Source organism: Vicugna pacos, chromosome 11, assembly GCF_048564905.1.
Source record: "Vicugna pacos chromosome 11, VicPac4, whole genome shotgun sequence".
In the NCBI taxonomy this organism is placed as follows: Eukaryota; Metazoa; Chordata; class Mammalia; order Artiodactyla; family Camelidae; genus Vicugna; species Vicugna pacos.
Window position 1 is genome coordinate 101,180,453 of NC_132997.1, and position 17,634 is coordinate 101,198,086.

The 17,634-nt window shown below is 62.0% G+C and overlaps 1 protein-coding gene across 1 annotated transcript in view; it reads left to right on the forward strand.

Annotated features, from left to right (window-relative positions):
* JAKMIP3 (Janus kinase and microtubule interacting protein 3) overlaps window positions 1-17,634 on the forward strand; it is an 80,039-nt gene that overhangs the window by 49,326 nt on the left and 13,079 nt on the right. The window contains exons 13-22 of the mRNA XM_072972137.1: window positions 1,353-1,415; window positions 2,641-2,739; window positions 3,686-3,784; window positions 4,029-4,082; window positions 7,083-7,148; window positions 7,968-8,036; window positions 8,118-8,195; window positions 11,861-12,064; window positions 13,292-13,357; window positions 15,988-16,946. Of these exons, the coding sequence (XP_072828238.1) occupies window positions 1,353-1,415; window positions 2,641-2,739; window positions 3,686-3,784; window positions 4,029-4,082; window positions 7,083-7,148; window positions 7,968-8,036; window positions 8,118-8,195; window positions 11,861-12,064; window positions 13,292-13,357; window positions 15,988-16,146 (957 nt within the window). The 3' untranslated portion in view covers window positions 16,147-16,946. The remainder of the gene's footprint in view (window positions 1-1,352; window positions 1,416-2,640; window positions 2,740-3,685; window positions 3,785-4,028; window positions 4,083-7,082; window positions 7,149-7,967; window positions 8,037-8,117; window positions 8,196-11,860; window positions 12,065-13,291; window positions 13,358-15,987; window positions 16,947-17,634) is intronic.

Genomic DNA, 17,634 nt, shown 5'->3' on the forward strand with positions numbered 1-17,634 from the left:
CCGGGGTGGCCCAGTGCCCCAGATGGGAGTGAATGCAGGTCAAACTGTTCTCTGCACATGGAAGCCGACATCCTGGCTCCCTTCACTGTACAAACAGCACACCTCAGCAAAAGAATTAAAACCTGAAGGAATGTGTATTGAAAGGAGTCCCTCGGCAAGCCTCCCACGGGGCAGGAGCGCACCTGACTGTCCCTGTTCCCGGCCCCTCTGGGCTTGATCCAAGGTCCTGCCAGTCCTCCCAGCACAGGGACAAGATTTCAGGTCTCAGGAGTTTGTCGGTCACTCTCCTCACCCCCTGTCCTCCTCTGGGTTCCTCAAATCCTGGGGGAGGGCGTCCATCCATGGGGCCTAAGTACCCCCCCAACCTGCTGGACAGCACAGCTCCAGGTGGGCCCAGGACGCAGCTGGAGGACATCCGGGGGGTTGAGAGGGCCTGGTCGGAAAGTGCAGAGCGGAGCCACAGAGGTCCTGGTGTGCAGACTGCTAGGTGGACGGCTGGACAGACAGACAGGAGAAGCCCCGGATTCAGTGCTGCAGCCCGTTCACCTGGAACACACAGGACTGGCCTGCACCCTGCCCCCCGCCCCCGCCGCCAAGCCGCAGGGTCTGGCATGGTGTGCACGCGGCCTCCACAGACCCGGACTCGGAGGGGAAATTCCGGGCCTGTCTGATGTCGCCACTGCGCTGTTCGTCCCGAGGAAGAAGAGCAGCCCAGGCGGCAGGGAAGCAGGACGAGGAAGAGGGAGCCGGTTCCTTTCATTGCAAAAACCAGTCTTTCAAACTGGGAAAGAACTTCCCAGATGACTTGCCTGAGAAGACACTTGGGACCAAGTTCAGTGTCTGAGACACCTTACTTTGTGACAGAATGCCAGTGGTGGACGGAGAACCAGGGCTTCGATCTGGAAGCGGGTGCCTGGGGACACTGGACTTCCACCAAGGCCTGACCCGGAGGCAGGCTCAGCGGGGCACCCACACACTTCCCACCAGAGCACGAAGCCTGCCGCCATCCACGCACCCTGAGTGGGAAGTGGTCACCTGCCCCCTCCCCACCCGCCTGAGCCCCCTGGCTGCGTGTTGGGGTCCCCGGACCTGTGACGTCCACACAGGCACCTGGCCTGGGCTAGCACGAGCCTGGGGGGCCGTCCACCTCTATCTGGGACCCTCCAAGAAAACGAGTGAAATCCTAGGTTTTCACTGCTGCGAGACGGAAGCCGCGACTCAGTGGTCCCTCCGGAAGCGGGGTGTGGAGTTCTTCCAGCAAGTCCTCTGTTGCGCCGAAAGGTGATCTGAATGTTGGTGTCGCATTTTACCCCGCAGTGCATTTATGTCTCCAATTCTGTCCCCTTTTCAAGGATATGAAGTGGATTGAAGAGAAGCAGGCGTTGTACCGGAGAAACCAAGAGCTCATCGAGAAGGTACGCCCGCCCCAGGCCATCCCGGAGTCTGGCTGCTTCCTGAGAAAAGCAGGGGTTCCTCCGCACTCAGGGATGTGCGGGGCCCCTCGACGCAGGGTGCTGGGGCTTGGGCAAAGGCTCCCCACGGCCCCCAGCTGGGCCGTCTGTGCTTCTCATTCCTGGGGGATGGCTCAGGGGCACAGCCTTTCCAAAGAGGAGCCAGGCTGGCTGCAGCCCCCGCGCCTGCACAGACCAGCGGCTCCACTCCAGGCCCTGGGGCCAAGGGCCGGACCTGCCCCACCTGGAGCTGTCAGGCCCACACAGGGCCATGCTTGGGGTGCTGTTCACACCTTCAGTGGTGAGCAACACCTGCACGCTTCCCGTGGGCCCCCACACAAATCTTAAATCAGCACAGCTGTCTCCGTGGTGCACACAAACACCCTTGCACACAAATGCTCATGTGCACACAAAACACTCCCTCCCACACTTAAATGCACACACACACATGCCAATACTTGAGTGCACATATAAATGTTCACATGCACGATTAAACACTCACATGTGCACATAAACACGTGTGCAGACTTAAATCCTCATGCACACATGCAAACTCTTGCATATGCCCTTGAACACATGCACACTTAAACCTTCCCAAGCACACACGAACACTTACACACTCACGTGCCACTTAAATGCTCACCTGTACACATAACACAGGCACACATAAACTTATGGGCACACTAAAATGCTCGTGTGTGCACATAAGCCCTTGTTCGCACACTTAAGTGCACACTTAAAGCCTGTGCATTTCTCTGGCACGGTGGCCACAGGGTCACATTCATGGCCTGTGGGTGCTTCCTAGGGGCCCAGCTATGCAGAGTGACACACAGCGCCGCAGGCAGACCCAGCCCCCAGCTGCATCAGACACAGTGTTCTCAGGCCCTGGACCAGCCTGGGTTCTAAGGAGCACTGTCCTGGCCTCTGCCCACCGTGGGCCCCTTGGCTTCCCCATCTTTGCTCAGACAGCTGGGCAGGCTCAGGGCTGCTTCATCAGCTTCAGGGCTCCCTTCCCACAGCGCCTGCATCCCCCACCCGACCCAGTCTCACTAGGACAGCCCCATGCAGCTCAGACTGAGTGAGGGCTCTGAGCTGAGGACCTGGGCCAGGGAGTGGTCCCCACGGATGGCCAGCGGAAGCTGGGGAGTTCACCTCGTGTGAGCTCCAGCGTCTTGCCCGTCTTTTACAGATTAAACAAATGGAGACAGAAGAGGCTCGGTTAAAACACGAGGTCCAGGATGCGAAAGACCAAAACGAGCTGCTGGAGTTCCGGATCTTGGAGCTGGAGGTGGGCTGCGGGCGTGGACACAGGCATGGGCGCTGGTGCGGGTGTGAGTGGAGGGGGCACAGTGCTGTTGCCCCAGAGCTGGTGCCGTCCTGGGCTGTGAGTCCAGCCCTGTCACTTGCCGGCATGGAAGAAAACAAATGCAAAACCGAAATGAAATGAACAAAACAGGAGTGTCTGCAAACAGCTCCCGGGCCTCCCTCTCCGTCCTGGTCCCTCAGGGCACCTGGTCACGAGGTGGTCGAGACCCTCGATGGCAAGAATGAACACCCTCTCCTATGACACTGCGACCCAGCTTGGCTTGGTGTGTTCTGGCACCAGCATCGCCACCCGTCTGGTTTCCTGGCGTCCTCGCATACCTAAAGTGCGGGAACTGGGCCCCCACTTGCCCGTGGAGGAAGCGGGTTGAGTCCAGATGGAGCTGCCCCTGGGGGCCCTCCTGTCCACCTCCCTGGGGTGGCAGGAAAGCTGCATGGCCACTCCACATACACGGAATGGCCACCCCCGGGGCTCCTGCATGTGGTCCTGGGTGAGGACGGTGCAGCCGCAGCCACTGTCCTCTGTCCTCAGGGCTCACTGAGGTCAGACCCATGGGGGACACTGTTCCTGAGCCTCCAGCCTCCTGGGACCCATGACGGAGGAGCACCTCGGCACTGGGGTGGGGGCTACTCAGCCTCTTGGCAGGCACGGGGCACAGAGCGGGATCCCCAGGGCCCATCTGGGCTGGAAGCTCACTGCTCACGTCAGCATCAGCATAGGACCATCCACTGGGCAGGTCCAAGGAGGGTTCAGTCGCTGCTGGGGCAGCCGGGGCTCCGTTTTCACAAACACCATGTTGACCATGTTCGGTGTCCTCTCTGTGTTCACCGTGCTCCCTGGACAGCCCCAGCACGGCCCTCCCAGGGGGGAGGGGGCGCCCGCGTGCCCAGCCTTCCACTCTCTGTCCTAGGAGAGGGAGAGGAAGTCGCCTGCCATCAACTTCCACCACACCCCCTTCGTGGAGGGGAAGAGCCCCCTCCAAGCGTACTGCGAGGCCGAGGGCGTGACAGTAAGCCCCTGCCCCGCCCCTCCGCCCGTGGCCCCGCCCCTCCGCCCGTGGCCCTGCCCCTCCGCCCGTGGCCCCGCCCCTCCAGCCGCGGCCCCGCCCCTCCACCCATGGTCCCGCCCCTCCAGCCGCGGACCCGCCCCCTCCACTCCCGGGCCCGCCTCCTCCACCCATGGTCCCGCCCCTCCGCCCGCGGCTCCGCCCGGCTGGCGCACCCTCCCAGCACGCCCTGTCTCCTTGCCTCTAGGACATCCTGGTCACGGAGCTGATGAAGAAGCTGGACATTCTGGGGGATAACGCCGTAAGTGTAGGTTGCTCTCCTGACTTGTGCATGCCTCCTCATGCCGACCACCCTCCGCGGTCCAGGGGCCCCTGTGAGTCCCACTGTGGTCTGGCCACCAGCCACCCTGTCCTACCTGCACCCTCCCGCTGCCAGAGCTGCTAGGGGTGGGCCCCCTGGCATTTGGGAGGAATTCTGCTCTTTCTCACATTGTTCCTGTGCCCGTCCTGGAAGCACAGGAGTTTGTAGCTTCTGTTCCCACAGCCGATTCTTCCAGCAGAGATGCTTCTGGCCCTGTGTTCTCAGTTTCTGGAATCCCTGTCAGTCTTTAAGCTCTTCCATACCTTTGGGAGGGGTGGGGCTGTGGGTCCTTAGAGGGTCTTAGACACCCCAGACTCAGCGGTTCCCACTTAGTTTTGGAGGAAGGACAGACTATAAATAATCCCCAAATCTCATTTATGGCAGTGTTCCAATTTCTACTGCAAACTCTTCAAAAGAATAGTAGTTACTGAGTGGCTGCACCGCTTCATGCCACCCTCCATCTGTCTTGTCTATCTTTCCATCCGTCTATCCATCCATCCATTCACCCACCCGTCCTCTATCTGCATCCCCCATGCCCCATTCTCTCTCTATCTGCCTCTGTCCATGCTCCATTCACCCTCCATCCATCATCCTGTGTTTGTTGAGCCCCTGCCCGTTGAGGGGGGATCAACTATGCTGGAAGGTGGCCCCAGTCCACACCCCAGAACTTTTCCCCTCCAGTTATACTACCAAGTACATGGTCTGCGGAATGAGCTCCCCCTCCTGGTCACTGCTCTCAAGAGAGATCAAGGCACTAAGTCAGATCAGTGCACTTTATGCATAGGTGGAGAATATAATGCATGCAGACACTCACACACTCACTCACTCACCACCCAGGTGCTCCTGCGCATCCTTGGGGCCAGCTGTTCTCCCAGCAGCCTCGAGGTGACAGGAATCCTTCCTCTCCTCGCCTGCCCTTTCCTTGGGAAGCAGTGAGGAGGGAGCAGGAGGGGAGAGCACCCCGCAGGGAGGCTCTCCTGGCTGGATCCCCGCGGTCAGACCCCTTGCTCCAGTTCAGTGGCCCTTAGCAGCTGCGCTGGTCCACAGCAGAGGTGGCTGTCGTCACGACACCCTGGGGTCTCCTGAGTATCAGCTTCCTTCATGAGCTCTTGGGCACCATATTAGTTAACTTTCAGTTCACAGCTGGAAAGACTGAGGCTCCGGAGGGCACCCGCCCAGGGTCCCAGAGCTGCCGTCGTGGCTGGCTAGGAGGAGCCCAGGTCTGCCTCGTCCTGTTCAGGGCTCCTCCCCAGCCCCATCACTGCCAACCCCAGAGCGCCGGCGGGAGGGCCCGCCCCGGAGCCATCACGCGGCCTCAGAGCCCTGGGACAGAGGCGGGTGGGGACTGGAGGGCACACTGCCAGTTTTATGCACAGGTGCCCTGTGGAGACCCTTGGCGGCTCCTGGAAGGTTGTTGGGGTGATCCTTCAGGTGTGATCACATGATCACTGCTGAACACACAGACACACGCCTAGCAGGTGACAGGGACAATCTGGCCGCATCACCTTCTCAGCCAGGACACACCAATGCTGTGGCCACTCTCTCCAGAGAAGGCTCTAGAGAAGGCTGCAGCTGCCCAGCTGGCCATGGGGCACCTGAACCCCAGACCTCGGCTTCCTCAGGGGTCAGGGCCCTTGGAGTGGAGCACAGAGGCTGGTGGGGGGCAGGATGGACCCCCGTCCTTTCTGGTGAGCAGCGTGCTCACCACTGCTATCCTGGCCTGCAGAGGGTCACCCAGGGAAGGAGGAGGGAGCAGGGACTGCGAGGGTGGAGTAGGCAGCACGTGGCCAAGGCCACCGTCCCCTCCGGGAGGGAGTAGCAAGGGCCCAGCTGGCTGCTCCCCAGGCGGGGCCACGCAGGCCCTTCTGCCCGGTCCAACCACGTCCAGGTCTTCCCTCCGCCACCCTGAAGCCCCTTGCTCAGCATCCCCCACTCCCCACCCGACCCATCAGACCCAGCCCTGCCCTGGGAGGAGGGAGCCGATGGCCTGGCTAGTTCTCCCAGGAGGAAGAGGTATGAGGGGCAGCCGCCCCACCACCGCACCAAGACCAGGTGCAGCATGCCTGAGGGCAGAGCTGGCCTCTGTGCTGGCAGCAGGGCCGCCAGCCCCCACCCTGTGCTGACTGCTGCCGGAGTAGGGGACGATGAGAGACCCCTGCCCTTGGGGAGCTCTGACATCAGAGGGAGAGAGGCAGGCAGGGCTTTCTGAGCAGATGGCCTTGAATCGGAGAAGTTCTGGGGTATGGGGGCCGCTCTCAGTTCAGAATTCCCAGCGGGCTCCTCACTGCCCCAATCTCTGCTGCCCCCACCCCACTCCCAGCTGTCCCACAACTTGGGACCCAGCAGTGGGGGCAGCCCAGCCCCCACCCTGGTGCTGATGCAGGTGGCATATCCTCTGAGGCTGCCCCCTGGCTCCAAAGTCAGAGTCATTCTGCCTAGAAGGACTGCCCAGGTGGGCTCTCTGGGAGGAGGCATGAATAAAACATGCAGAAAAAGGCGGAACAGCAGGGAAGGCAGTCATTTCATACTGTGAGCGTTTGATCTTCGCTCCACATTCATAAGCTGTGTTTCAGTAATTCAGGCTGCTTGCAGAGCTGGCTTTAAATAAAGATCCTGACAGAGTCAGAGAGAGGAAGCCTGCCTGCTCCTTCTGCCACCCTAGGGCCCTGCTCTGCGGACTTGGACCCTGGTCACCAGCAGCGTAGGGGACAGGAGGGAGCAGATGGAGAGTTCACACCTCCCCCCCACCCGCCCCAGCCAGCAGGGCGAGAGCACAGAGGATAAAGGACTCCCGGGAGGGCCTTTAGTGAAAGCGACACTTAGCTGTGACCCTGCCCTCCTGCACCTGTCCCATCAGCCCCACTTTTCACCCATCGTTCAGCCCCACCACCCCCGAAGGCACTTCCCCTGACTATACGTGTACTCTGCTTTTGGGTGCAGAATCTGACCAATGAGGAGCAAGTGGTCGTCATACAAGCCAGGACAGTCCTGACCTTGGCGGAAAAGGTAACAGGGACTGGATGCTCTCAGGGAGGGCTGGGCTCCCTGCAGGTGTCCCTTTGTGGGAGGGGCTGCCGGGTCAGGGTGTCTCCCGATCCTGCCCGCCTTGGGAGGTCTGGCACACGCACAGGGCAGACAGCACCCCACCCACCATACATGTTTGCAAGTGTCAGATTCAGCCAGACCTCTCCCCAAGGCGAGCTCTGCCTCGGTTCCCCTCAGAGCCTGGGAGCTGTGGTAGGTCTGTGAAACTTCAGCATTCTCTTTGACCTGCCAGGACCCTCCTCTGGGGGCTGCCCAGCCCACCTGGGCTCCCACCCTCTGCTCCCTGTGCCGCCCGTCTGCTCCTGGTCCCTCCTTGGTAGCCAGAGCCTGCTTGGTAGGCCAGCTGTCAGCGCCTCCTCCCATGGGCCTCCACAGGACGTGGAGGGGGTGTTCCCGCAGAGTTCAGGGGTCGGGACTTTGGGAGCACAGGCCACCCTCACTGCATGGGGCAGAGGTCTCAGTGCATCTGCTCCCGCTGCACCGCACCTAGCGTCCCTCCTCTCCCTGGGGAAGGGCGGGGGGCAGACTCCTTGGACACCAGGCAGGGGTGTGGGGTGGGGCCTGGCCCTGGCCTGCATGCTGGCCCACGGGCCCATGACGCCGGCCCAGACCCACTCCCCGCGAGGGCTGCGCCCTCCCCTCCCAGAGGAAGGGTAGGAAGGACCAGGAGGTCCAGACCTCCCTCAGGCTGTCCCCAGAGCTGGGAGAGGTGAGGTGGCTTCAGTGCCTGCATGGCGACCTGAGGGCACACTGTCACCAGTATTTTCTGTTTGTGTCCAGTGGCTCCAGCAGATCGAAGAGACGGAGTCGGCCCTGCAGCGGAAGATGGTTGACCTGGAGAGCGAGAAGGTTGGTGTGCGTCTGGCCGCGCGGCCCTGTGTCACCAGGTCGGCTATGTGAGGCCCAGACACAGGTCCTCTTGTGTTTCAGGAGCTGTTCAGTAAACAGAAGGGCTACCTGGACGAGGAGCTGGACTACAGAAAACAGTCCTTGGACCACGCTCACAAGGTAGGAGAAATAGGGCTGCCGGAACCCCCGCGGTGGGGAATGTGGGGTAGAAATGGGAAAAGCTGTTCACACACCCAGGGCTGTGTCCCAGACCTCGCCTGGGAAGAGCCTGTGCCCAGTGTGACCAGTAGGGGTCACGCTCTGCACTTCCCCCTTTGGGGACCCCTCGCTTGGTGAGTTCCGAGGACACCTTGCTGCTCCGTCAGCAGCCCTGGGCCCAGGAATGCAGGCACGTGCACAGAAACCAGCTGGGTGTTTGAAATGAGCTGAGAAGACGGGATTCATTGAAACGCTGCATTTACGAATGAAGCGAACACAGCTGTGTCGATCAGAACGCCGTCCCGCCAGGGGCTCCTGCTTCTGCCCGTCTGCACCGAGCCCAGCAAGTTGCACGAGTCCTTTGTATGCTTGCCCCGTGGGAAACTGCTTCCCCACCTCCAGCCTGGAGGGATGTCGGCCTTGGGGTGAACCCTGAGAGCTGAGAGTACCTAATCTCCATCCCTGGAAGTCAGTCCTCACTGAAGTTCGTTTGAGCCTCAAGCAGCCTTCCTGTTTCAAGGCGGTGACGCCAGATCCAGGATTGCCTTTAAGCCCCCTGCCCCCCAGGTGAGCACGGGAGAGGCTCCCGGCTGGAGGGGTTCCTGCAGGGGCACAGCCCACACTTCTCTCCCAGCAGTGGGTCACATCCGGGAACCCGCGTCACCCAGCTGGACAGCCCTTCCTGGCTATGTGTGTCTCTGCCCCCGACTGTGGAGCGCGACGTGGCGCTGGGTCAGGGGAAGCTGTCCTGTGGCCCAGGCGGGCAGCCTGAGGTCAATGACTGGGTCACCCGGTAAATAGAGTTAATCCCCGCCCCCCAGAGATGTAGGGAGGATAAGCCTGTGTGCACTGTGGGCTTGTGCCATGGCAGCTGGGACCGCCCAGCAGGGAGGTGGCAGCTTGATGTTTGCTGTCCCATCAGGGCCCCGCAAGGCCAGTAGGGGGCTCTGCTGGAGTTTATGGTGGGCTTCCTGGGGCTGGGGTGCTGCCTCTGCCCGGTGGCAGTGCTGGCTGCCTGACACCTGCAGAAACAACCACACAGGAGGTGGCCTCGGAGAGAGAGCTGAGTCAGCTCTGATGGGCCTTCCCGGAAATCTGTGCCCAGATCTATGTTTCCAGTCCTCTCAGGTGCCGGGTGGGGTGCCTGCTCGCAGTGCGCAGGGGCAGCTGCGCAGCTCCGAGCCCCCCATGCCGATGTCCTCTGTGCTCTGCTCCTGCATCCTGGCCTGGAGCAGGGCGGGGACAGCATCACCGCAGGACCCAGGCATTGCTCGGCTGGCAGCCTCAGGAACGGGCATTTACGGTAGGACACCGTGCAGAAAAGATGGGTCCCCGCAGATGAGCTCAGAGAGACGGCTTTATGACACGCACGGACACACGAGCACACACACGCACCTGCACCACAGGACACATCGCCCTGCGAGGCAGCGAGGCTCCTGCGCACAGCGCCCTGGGATGCTGTTGGGGGCCCCTGGGTGGTGCTGGGTCCCCTCCCTGTGCAATGATGGTGATGACTGCCCCCCTCCGTGAGAGATGCGTCGGGGGCCCCCTTCCCCCAATTCCGACAGGAAAGCTGCATGTTTGCTGTCCCACCCTGGTTTTCTTCACTCCATATTTAAACCTGCACTTCCTGCTGGACAATTAGCCATTTTTTCTGCCATTCACAAAACCTGGTGCAGGAGCGGGGCACCTACCGGCCTTGGGATGCCCGGGGAGTGGGGGGCAGGCCTGTGGGAACCTGTCGGGCTTCACACAGCCCCTGTCTGTGAGCACAAGCACCACAGCTGGGTTTTGAGGGGGGTCCCTGTGGGGCTGAGGGGCTGCAGGGCCGCTGTGAGCACGGGGACGAGGGTGAAGGCTGGGGGAGGCCGTGCGCACAGAGATGTCCTCCAGGCGGCCTGACGCTCACGCTCACGCATAGGGAAGGCCCCGTCACCTCCACGTCCTGCCACCAGGCTTGGGGTGAAGCCACTGTGGTGTTAGCTCCAAGCCCCGCGCTTCGCTGCCTTTGTTTTAAAGCTGCAGCTTATCTTTGCTCTGAGGAGCAGCGGCTGATGTGGCAGGCTCTGACGGCCGGGGCAGTTCATCCTGTGGTTGTCAGGAACGGTAAAACGCAGTGAGGTCCGCAGCCCCCTCCGCCTCTCCCTAAAAGGTCTGCTCCGCCGGAGGGAGTCTCCATAGTCATTTTGCCTGAAGAGGAGGAAGCATTCGTTTCTGAAGAGGTTACATTTTTGATGGGAAGATGGGGAGAATTTGAATTTTTCAAAGATGGTGTCTATGAGAGCTCCTGAGGAACAGCTTTAGACGTACCCCAGGTCAAACGGCTCTGTTCTCGGGGGTGGAAAGTGAGGTCTGTGCTGTGGCTGCTGGGTCACAGCACGGGGGCCGCATTGCTTGCGTGGCTGGGGCCCACGCACTGCGGTGTGAGGACTGCGGGCCGGAGGCCCCACAGTGTCGTAGCCCCACTCCCCCACCCCGCAGGGCCCTGTGCGCGTTGTTCGACCCAGCTGCCTCCTCAGAGACCCTCAGTTGGCTCGCCCGCGGACCAGCTGACAAGAGCTCCAGCCTCGTGGAAGGGGTGGGGACTGGAGGGCTTCATGGCGGTGAAGCCCTCACTGGCACGGGCACCCCCTGGGCACCCCGGGCGTGGGCATCCTTAGGGTTATCACCTGGGAGGGTGAGGTGAAGAAGCTGGGAGGCGGGCAGAGGCCAGGCACATGGGGCCTCGAAGGGCAGGTGAGGCCTTATGTGCAGGCAGCAGGGAGAGAGGCAGACAGACAGACAGAGGGAGAGAGATGAGGAGGGAGAAGCAGGGCAGGTGTGTGTCTCAGTCTGGAGGCCAGAAGTCTGGCATCAAGATGCTGGCAGGGTCCGCTCCCTGTGAGGCTCTGGGGGAGGGTCCTCCTGCCTCGTCCAGGTCCTCAGGGCCCAGGTGTCCCTGGGCCTATGGCCACATCCCCCCACCTCTGCCTCTGTTGTCATGTGGTCTCCCCCGTCTTCTTCTAAAGAGGAGAGTCAGTGGATCAGGGCCCTCTAATCCAGTCTGACCCCATCTGCACCGGATGACATCTGCAGAGACCCTGTTTCCAAATAATCCACATTCACAGGCTTCAGGGCTTAGGACTTGAATGCATCTCTGGGGACACAAGTCACCCCCGCACAGGCGGCACTGGGGACCACAGAGCTGGCAGCCTGGCCCCTCTGTGGTTACTGCAGACATGCCCTGTGGGCACCACGCTTCCTCCTTTGCGACTCATAAGCCCAGGCTTTGATGAAGGTTGTGAGCAAAGGAAGCCGCCTTTGTTCTTTCCTCAAAGGACACCCACCCAGCCCGCCACCCGTCTGGCCGTTGTCCGCCTCTGGTCTCAAATTCTGCTGAGCGCGACGTCCGCAGTGCTAACCTGAAGCGAGTTCTGTCACTGCGGTGCCACTGCCTGTTAAATATCGCGGGGGAGGGAACGCTGTTGGACCGTTTCACTCTTCAGAATACCATGTAGGCTGCCCAGGAGGAGACAGTCCCCTCTGCGGGCTGCTTGGAGATGTTGGGACCCCGGGGCAGGGTGCCCCAGCCCCCCAGGCAGTCTTTGGAGAGAAGGTGAGGGCTAACGTGTCCCCTCCTGCTCCAGCACATCCTGGAGCTGGAAGCCATGCTGTACGACGCCCTGCAGCAGGAGGCCGGGGCCAAGGTGGCAGAGCTGCTGTCGGAGGAGGAGCGCGAGAAGCTCAGGGTGGCCGTGGAGCAGTGGAAGCGCCAGGTCATGAGTGAGCTGCGTGAGCGCGATGCCCAGATCCTGCGGGAGCGCATGGAGCTGCTGCAGCTGGCGCAGCAGGTACGGGGCCAGGGAGCGCAGGGGCGGGGCCTAGAGGCGTCCTGCGGCCACGCCCTCTGATGGCCACGCCCATGATGGCCACACCTGAGGCCACGCCCCTAATTACCATACAGTCACGTCACACCCCCCAGTGGCTGTGCCTTCCAGTGACCATGCCCACGGTGGGCCCCCCTGCCAGACTGCCTGTCCCTCCATACTGCCCAGGTCGCTGGGTGGCACATCCCTTCTCTTGGGACCCCTGACTGCCGGTCTCTAACATGACTCCTCCCTCAATGGTAAGATGGCCGTGAAAGTGTCACCTGGGGAGCAGCCGCTCATGGGCCAGGGCACAGCCTCTGGCCTTCTCTTGGCCTATGGGCTCTTGGGGACCTCGGGCCAGTCTGGGCCATCCATTTCTAACTTGAGGGTCCTGGCAGACTGGACAGCCTCGGCGTGTAAGACATGCCTCTGCTCCACCGTGTGTGCTGGCATGGCCTGGAAGGAGCCCTTACGGCTGTGTCCCGTGTCCAGATAAACCAGTAAACCCAGGTTTACTGTGAACGTCTGTGGGCTTGTGTCTGATCAGAGGACTGGCCAGCGACTAGGACCCTCGCTGCCAGATCCAGCGTGATTGGTGCGAGGACGGCCACCTGCGGCCCCCTCATTTCCCATCAGACAGGCTGTGATCAGAGCTCAGCCGTTCCCACGGTCCAGGCACAGGCATCCAGGTCCAGCGTGGACACGCCAGTGTGCGTCTGACTGGCTTGTAGACCGAAGTCGGACTAGGGTTTCCCAGCACGACGCGAGCCTTGCCGGGAAGGTCCTCCTGTGACCCGCCTCTTGTCGTGCTGCAGCAGTGCACCTGGGAAGGGTGGTGGCTCGAGTCCTTAGTGATTCCCGGGGCTCCCAGCATCGTGGTTTATGATCTGAGGAGGCGGGAGTGGGGAGGGTATCGTTCCCGCTGCAGGAGCTGTGTCCCGTGCTCTTTTGCTGGAGAAAAGCTGTGACCCGGGGAAGCCTACGTCCACGGGGGGGAAGGCAAGCTCACCGGCCTCTCTTCTGGGGCCCAGGCTCCCGGACGCCCCCGGGGAGGGCAGCCCAAGGCCCCAGCCCCCTCGTGGTGCCCAGCGTGGCAGCTGCCCTGTGACTGTCCACCGAGTGCACGAGTGAAAATCGTGAAAGCCCTTTTCCCGCTTGGTTTCCCAAATATTCTGATGATTGAAGATTTTCCTTCTTTGAACATTGCAGAGAATTAAAGAATTAGAAGAAAGAATAGAAGCTCAGAAGAGACAGATAAAGGAACTGGAGGAAAAGGTAAAACGCTTGCAGATTTCTGGGCTTTGTCAGGGAGCTGACAGAGACGGAACAGGCAGCTCTCGGTGTCACAGCGCTAGGTCTGAGGCTGGGCCGTTGTTGGACAGAAAGAGGTTTCAGGGTGGTATCTGCTCGGGACCAGGAGTGGGAGCCGGGGGTCTGGGAACATCCCCTCCTGATGACCCAGCCGTGTGGCCCCGAGGGCCATGCGTCCTCCAGCCTGTTTGCCCAGCTGTCGTGCTATGTGAGGACCCGCAACCCCGGCCCCTCAGTGTGACGCTGGCTGTGCTGATGCACGCGATTCCTCCATGTTCCCTGGAACATTGTCTAAAAATCAAGCTACTGAAAGGCTGTATCCTCCTCTTGAGAATGGGGTGTCACCCCGTGTGAGTCTCTCACTTCCTAGTCCGTAATGCAGCGGCTCCCAGGGTTAGGAAGCTGGGGTGCTGGGGTGCAGCTGGTTTGGGGCCATGCAGCTCGGGACCAGAGAGGACTGTCCGGCTCTTCCCCCGACCCCTGGCTCTGTGACTCCCAAATCAAGGTGCGCAGAACACGCACGGTGGGAAGCCTGGCTCTTTCTGCGGCTGTGCTTAGCTCTGGAGCGGTCTTTCCTCCTGTGGTTTAGGGTGTTTCGGTGACGTCTAGCAGTCAGACTGCTTGTTCTCGTCGTGGGGTCCCCCTTGCCTGTGGGGCAGATCTCACAAAGGCCGGCTCCTCGCCGAGCCTCCCTGGCCTACCCCTCTCGGAGATGGCAGGAGGCTGGGGTCTGCACAGGACCCCCGTGGGCTGCACATCCCCGGCCCTGCCTGGGAGGAGCCAGCAGAGGGCCACAGCTACAGGGGCTCTGTGCTTGCAGGACCGAGGGGCTGTCCCCACCGCAGCTCCTCCAGCTGGTCCTCCCCTGCCCTGCCCAGCCCACTCCTGGTGACAACACTGGCCCCTTCCCTGGGAACTTCACCACCGTCTGCTGAGCAGTCTTGGCAGTGACTTGCAAATCCAGTGCTGATGCCAGTGACAGGCCCCTGACCGTGCAAAGCAGGGAGGTGCCCGTGAACAAGGCCGTGGCTGCCTGGTGGACGCCAGGCCGTGGGCAGGAGCTGGGAAGGCCGGGGGCTCCAGCCCCGCCACGGTGCCGTCTCCCCCTGAATGAATGTCTGTTTCCTTTTGCATCTTGAAGCAGGAGCATTTGTTTGTATTAAATGCCGGGGTTGTTTTAATTGGGTGTTTACTGTCCGTCTCGCTGGAGGAGCTCTGTTTTTCCAGGCAGTTGTGCCACAGCCAGATTTTCTCTTGTGTCTTAATCGGCCGGGCCCCTCCCGACCCCCAGAGGGGGCTCCAGGTGTGCAATCTGTTCAGCGTGTCAGTTGTCCTTGATCGTTTATAATGGGAATGAGACCAAGACGTTGTCAGGGAGTCCTGGTGTTTGCCTGGCGCTTGGCACGTCTTTCTGTGAGACTCTCACCCTCATTATAGCCAGTTAGCACCCTCACCAGCCGCTCTGGCCACGGGTCCAGATGCCGGTCCCCCTCCCACCCACCACCCCACCCAGAGGAGGAAACTGAGCCCGTGAGAGGCGAGGTGACCAGCAGAGGCTCCCTCCCGACTGCTGGGCTCTGGGCGGTGTGAGGTCCCCCGGGCGAGGCCCCTGGGAGCTGGCAGCACTGTCACTCTAGACCCAGGCGTCCTCACGGCGCCCGCGGGCAGCACGACCCTTAGGCCGCTGGGCGCCAGCGCACAGGCTTTGCTCCCCACCCCGGCGGGCACCCCACGTCGCCCTGTCTGCGATCACACGTTACTTCTTGCCAGAAGCGCTACAAACGCTTTTTCTCTTTCTTTCCTTCTATGTTTCTGCCCTCCCCTTTCCTTTTCAGTTTCTATTTTTGTTCTTATTTTTCTCCTTAGCTTTCATTCTCTGGTCATAGCTCGCCTGGGTGCCCTGACGTGGTGAGTATCTTCTCTGCGTCCTGGGGACCAGCACGGCCCCGCATGGGCCCCGCACGGCCCGGGGAGCTGCCGCCTGCGGTTCCGCAAGCAGGAGGCACGTCCGGATGGCAACAGCCAGGGCTGCCAAAGGTCCTCACGAAGCCACTGCAGTGCCTGCCCTGGGGTCGGGGCCCAGAGGGATCTGCCATCGTCAGAGGGGAAGGGGCGCTGGCCTTCCAGGAGAAGGGAGGAGGGCTCAGGACCCCCTCCCACGGGACCTACGCGGGGAGAGATGTGCTCGCACAGAGCCAGCTCGTTTCTCTGCCCTGGGCACCTCGCAGGAGGCAGAGCTGGCGGTTTCGCGTCTCCCTGTCCTTTCCGTGGTAGCCCGTGCAAGCTCGGGTCGCCCTGAGGTTCAGCAGAGATGCCCGCTTTCCCAGTGAGCTGGGCTCGTTCACGATGTCACAGCTGTGCTAAGCTGTGGCCTCATCCCCGCGGCTCTCAGAGCGAGGCCGCAGGGGAAAGCTCGAGCACCGCGCCCTTCCCAGACGAGATGAGAGGACAGGTGGGGAGTGACCTCACCCTTCCATCTCCAGGGGCCTCCCCGCGGGAGCAGAGCAGTCCTTTCCCTGCGGCCTTGTCCCTCCAGCCTGTCCCTCTGGACCAGGGGCCTCTCTGATGAGTGTCCCATGTCTCTGCTCTTCCAGCCCCCAGAGGAGCCAGACCCCTTTCCTCCAGCTGGACCGGAGAGCAGCAGGCGCCTGGGAGGCAGAACAAGACACTGTGTCTCATCCCTGAAGACCCAAGAGGATCTGGTCTCTGCGGACCCCCTCCCGTCGAGGAAGCGGGAGAAGGGGGGTCTTTGAGCCCCTCTGAGGGGGACTGTCCACTTTAATGAGCCAGGATTAGAGCTCCTTCTCTGACTGGGGCTCCTGTGGAGAGGCCTGGTCTGGCTGCTGGACCCTGGGGTCCCTCCTCGGGACACAGCCTCCACCGCCAGCTGCAGGAACACACGCGTCCCTGGCTGAGCACGGGCAGCGAGCCCAGCAGGAGCCCGGCTCTGCCGCCTCCCTCGGTTCCCTTAGCAACCGAAATTTGTGTCTCAGAGGAAGTTTCTCAGAAACAGCGCAGGCACCCTACAAAATGCCAGGACGAATCTGCCACTACCATGGTGACCTCTGTCGCTTCAGGTGGGCTATGGAGAGGCTTCGACTGGCTCACTGGGGCCCTGGGCCCTCACTGACCGAATCCCCTGCAGGCCTCCCTCGTTTACGCTGCCGCCACTTGTGGGAACAGAACCGTGGCTGCCACAGTGCCATCACCCTCGGCCTCCCTTGCCGCCCAAGACACGAAGGCCGGAGACCTGCCCTGAGCCGGCCAAGGAGCAGAGGGACTGACCGAGCCTGGTAGGGGGAGGTGGGACGAGAGAGGGACAGACAGTGGAAAGGACCTGACCTTGCTGGAGATCGCAGAGGCCAGAGGCCACCTCCGGCAGGGCAGCCCCAGGCACCACGGAGGCCCCGGGGCTGCGGGTGAGCCCAGCGTGGCGGAAGCTGCCCGGTACAGAGCTCCAGCCTTTGTGCTCAGGGGGCAGTGCCCGGCGAGACGACTGTGCTTCATGGTTCTGCGCGTGTGAGAAGGGGCCTGAAGCCCAGGTGGCGAGCAGGTGAGGCACGGCCACTGTTCCTGGGACAGGGCAGCTTCCGTCCCGTGCTGTCCGGGGCCCCGCGGGCACTGACACACCTCCCCTCTGGTCCGTGGGATCCCACCTCCTCTGACTCTGTGGTCCAGGTCGGCCCCGTTTGAGACGTGGATTTAATTTGCTGGGACACTGGTCCCGCAGCGGGAGCCCGGAGTGTCTATCCAGGTGGGAGGGAGTGGGTGGGGCAGCTCACCTCCCACCACCACCTCTGGACCCAGGTCTGCTCCCTGGGGGAGGTCCGTGCGTGGGCTCCTCACCATCCCTCGGGCTGCCCCTGCGGTAGGTCTTCTCCACCCAGACCCAGGACACCCCGCCAAGGCCAGCCGAGGCCTCCAGAGGTGCCCATGAAGGGGTCACAGGGTGTGCCCCTGAACTACAAGGGCAGCTGGGCAGGGAAGAACTTGTCGAAGGCGTCTGGCCGTTTCTGCCTCCTTGGGCCCCAGCCCCCACATCCCCAGGTCTGCTGGCCTGCCCCCCTGTCCCCCGTCTTGCTGCTCCCAGAAACTCCAAAATAACGCATCCCACTGTGTCTCTCGGACCCTGACTCCCAGCTCCGCGGGCCTCCCTGCCCCCCCAGGTGCATCACCTCTTCTCCCTTACCCCAGGGCCCAGAGGCCTCCCTGGGGCGGCTGGGCGGGGCGGGTCCCACGGC